Consider the following 3088-nt stretch of genomic DNA (forward strand, 5'->3'; position numbering starts at 1 on the left):
ATGTCTGAGTCCATTTATTGGACTCGTGTGCCATGTGGTGGCCACAAACGCCCAGTCCGTAAGGGTGGGACCTATGGCAAGCCTGTCCTTCATGATGTTATCCAGCTAAAGTTTGCCCAAAGCCTTCAGCCTGTCACTGAGGGGAGAGCTGGATGCCATTGTGGGACTCTGAGAGTCCTGAATTCTTGCTGGGTTAGTGAAGATTCCACATACAAATTCTTTGAGATTATCCTCATTGATCCATTCTGTAAAGCTATCAGAAGAAAGCCTGACACCCAGTGGATCACCAAACCAGTCCACAAGCTCAGGAAGATGGAAAGGCTGACATCTGCAGACCATGAGAGCCATGGCCTTGGACAGTTCTATCACACCATTGGTGGTTTTCACTATGCGGAATAGAGAAGACACAATACTCTTCAGATCTGCCATTACCACTAATAAAATAATTCTTGTAAAATTCTTACCTAATAAACAATGTACGACAAAAAAAAAGGAGAAAAAGAAAGAAAGAAAGAAAGGGAATGCACTCTCTGTCTAGCAGCTGAATACACGGTTAGATTTTACACTGATTTCTTCCAGAACTCTGTTGCCTCACTGTTGGTCTACTGAAGTGCAAAGCCATATTGGACCTTTGTGGCTCAGTAATCAATCGACAATTATGTGGAAGCTGAGGTCGAAATAGAAGGGATAATGAAGAAAAGGGTTGGGAGGCCAGATTGGGGGAAATTGAAACTAGTATATTCCTTAATTAAATTTTTTTTTATCTAAAAATAAATTTTAGTGTTTATTTTTTAAAGAGAGAGGGACAGAGTGCAAGCGGGGAAGGAACAGAGACAAACGAGACACAGAATCTGAAGTAGGCTCCAGGCTCCGAGCTGTCAGCACAGAGCCTGATGCAGGCCTGGAACTCACTAACTGTGAGATCATGACCTGAGCCAAAGTTGGCTGCTTAACTGACTGAGCCACTTAGGCGCCCCTCCCTAATTAAATTTTTAAACTATGTTTGACCTTAAATAGTCTTATGATTTAACAGATATTATAAAGAAATGGCTACTAAGTTCTCTCTTCACTTACATAAATTTTCTACAAAGTTTCCAGATATTTTAAGTGTTTATTACTGATATACACAAATGTGTTCTATTTTAATGTATGTACCCATTGACAGTGGTTTGGTTGGTTATGTATTAGCAAAACCATCTTACAGAATTTTGGAAATAGACATCCTGTTCCAATATGGTTTATCAGTGGTTCAAAAAAGTCAGAAATACTTTTGTTGAGGAGTCAAAGAGTTTTGTTGTAGCCACCTTTCTCCTCCCTCCCCCTTATGAACATTGGCTGTCTGTGTGCATGTGTGTGCACGTACATACACATGCATAAACACACATTCACACATACATGCACACATTGACATATATGCATACACACACATATATGCACATATGCACACGCATATACACATATATACACACATAAATACACATATATACACACATGCACACACAAATACACATATATACACACATACACACACAAATACACATATATACACACATACACACGTGCACATATGTACACACACACACACATACAAATACCATTTACAGGGGCGCCTGGGTGGCGCAGTCGGTTAAGCGTCCGACTTCAGCCAGGTCACGATCTCGCGGTCCGTGAGTTCGAGCCCCGCGTCAGGCTCTGGGCTGATGGCTCAGAGCCTGGAGCCTGTTTCCGATTCTGTGTCTCCCTCTCTCTCTGCCCCTCCCCCGTTCATGCTCTGTCTCTCTCTGTCCCAAAAATAAATAAACGTTCAAATACCATTTACAGTCAGTTTGTGTTCTTGAGCCTTTATTTCCTCGTCTGCGGGCAGCAGTATGGTGTTGAGCCAACACCACCAGACTGAGGCAGAGGTTCTGGGGTTTTTCCCAACTGTGCCTTAAGCAAATTTCTTTTCCATCTCTGGATTTCATCTGTAAGGGGGAAAAACTTAGATCTGACTGGACCATGTTTGTGACCTCTTCCAGATTTCAGATTTGACATAAATGGGAAATAATAACTCTAATGCCTTACACGGTAGGACTTCCTTCTGGATCAAACGGTATTCTATGTGTGGCAGGAATTTCTCTTAAATCAAACAAAAGGGTAATTAAAAAGTTTTGATCATTAATCATGGTTCCGAAGGCAGAATGTGAGGAAAATAACTTTTGGTGGATCCATCCATGTTTTTGAAGAGTCTACCTCTTCTTTGGTTGTGGGTGCTCATGCTGGGCCAGCTGGTGATAGTTGACTATCTCTTCCACATCCGTGCAATGAAGGAGTCACTGAGACAGCCTCCACTGTTGGTGAGAATCACAATCACCTATAGCATTTAAAATTTTTTTAATGTTTATTCATTTTTGATAGAGAGAGAGACAAGAGTGTGAGGTGGGGAGGGACAGAGAGAGAGAGAGAGAGAGAGAGAGAGAGAGACAGAATCTGAAGCAGGTTCCAGGCTCTGAGCAGTCAGCACAGAGCCGGACGCAGGGCTTGAACTCATGAACTGCGAGATCATGGTCTGTGCTGAAGTTGGATACTTCACTGACTGAGTCACCCAGGTGCCTCTCACCTATAGCATTTTAAAGATACAGATTCCTGTTCCCAATCACTCTGGGCATTGGGCCCAGTAATGGGTGTTCTTACAAAGTTCCACAGTTAATTGCAGAGAATGTCAGATGTAGGAGACCATTTCTTTCTTTTTTATTAATTTTATTTATTTATTTTTTTTAAACTTACATCCAAATTAGTTAGCATATAGTGCAACAATGATTTCAGGAGCAGATTCCTTAGTGTCCCTTACCCATTTACCCCATCCTCCCTCCTATACCCTCTCCAGTAACCCTCTGTTCTCCCTGAGTCTCCTCTGTTTTGTCCCCCTCCCTGTTTTTATATTATTTTTGTGTCCCTTCCCTTATGCTCATCTGTTTTGTCTCTTAAAGTCCTCATATGAGTGAAGTCATATGATTTTTGTCTTTCTCTGACTGACTAATTTCACTGAGCATAATACCCTCCAGTTCCATCCATGTAGTTGCAAATGGCAATATTTCATTCTTTTTGA

The 3088-nt window shown here is 41.6% G+C and overlaps 1 protein-coding gene across 1 annotated transcript; it reads left to right on the top strand.

Moving 5' to 3' along the window:
* LOC124521285 (60S ribosomal protein L15-like) lies at positions 1-399 on the top strand. Its single transcript, XM_047092379.1, has one exon. The coding sequence runs from the start codon at positions 1-3 to the stop codon at positions 397-399; it is 399 nt and encodes a 132-aa protein (XP_046948335.1).
* Positions 400-3088: the final 2689 nt, after the last annotated feature.

This window comes from Lynx rufus, unplaced genomic scaffold, assembly GCF_022079265.1.
Source record: "Lynx rufus isolate CCGP_SWC_20201006 ecotype Redwood Valley unplaced genomic scaffold, mLynRuf1.p SCAF_3, whole genome shotgun sequence".
Lineage (NCBI taxonomy): Eukaryota > Metazoa > Chordata > Mammalia > Carnivora > Felidae > Lynx > Lynx rufus.

What these genes read in the sequence shown, in the direction of transcription:
- LOC124521285 (XM_047092379.1), top strand. Translation starts at nt 1, where the DNA reads ATGTCTGAGTCCATTTATTGGACTCGTGTGCCATGTGGTGGCCACAAA.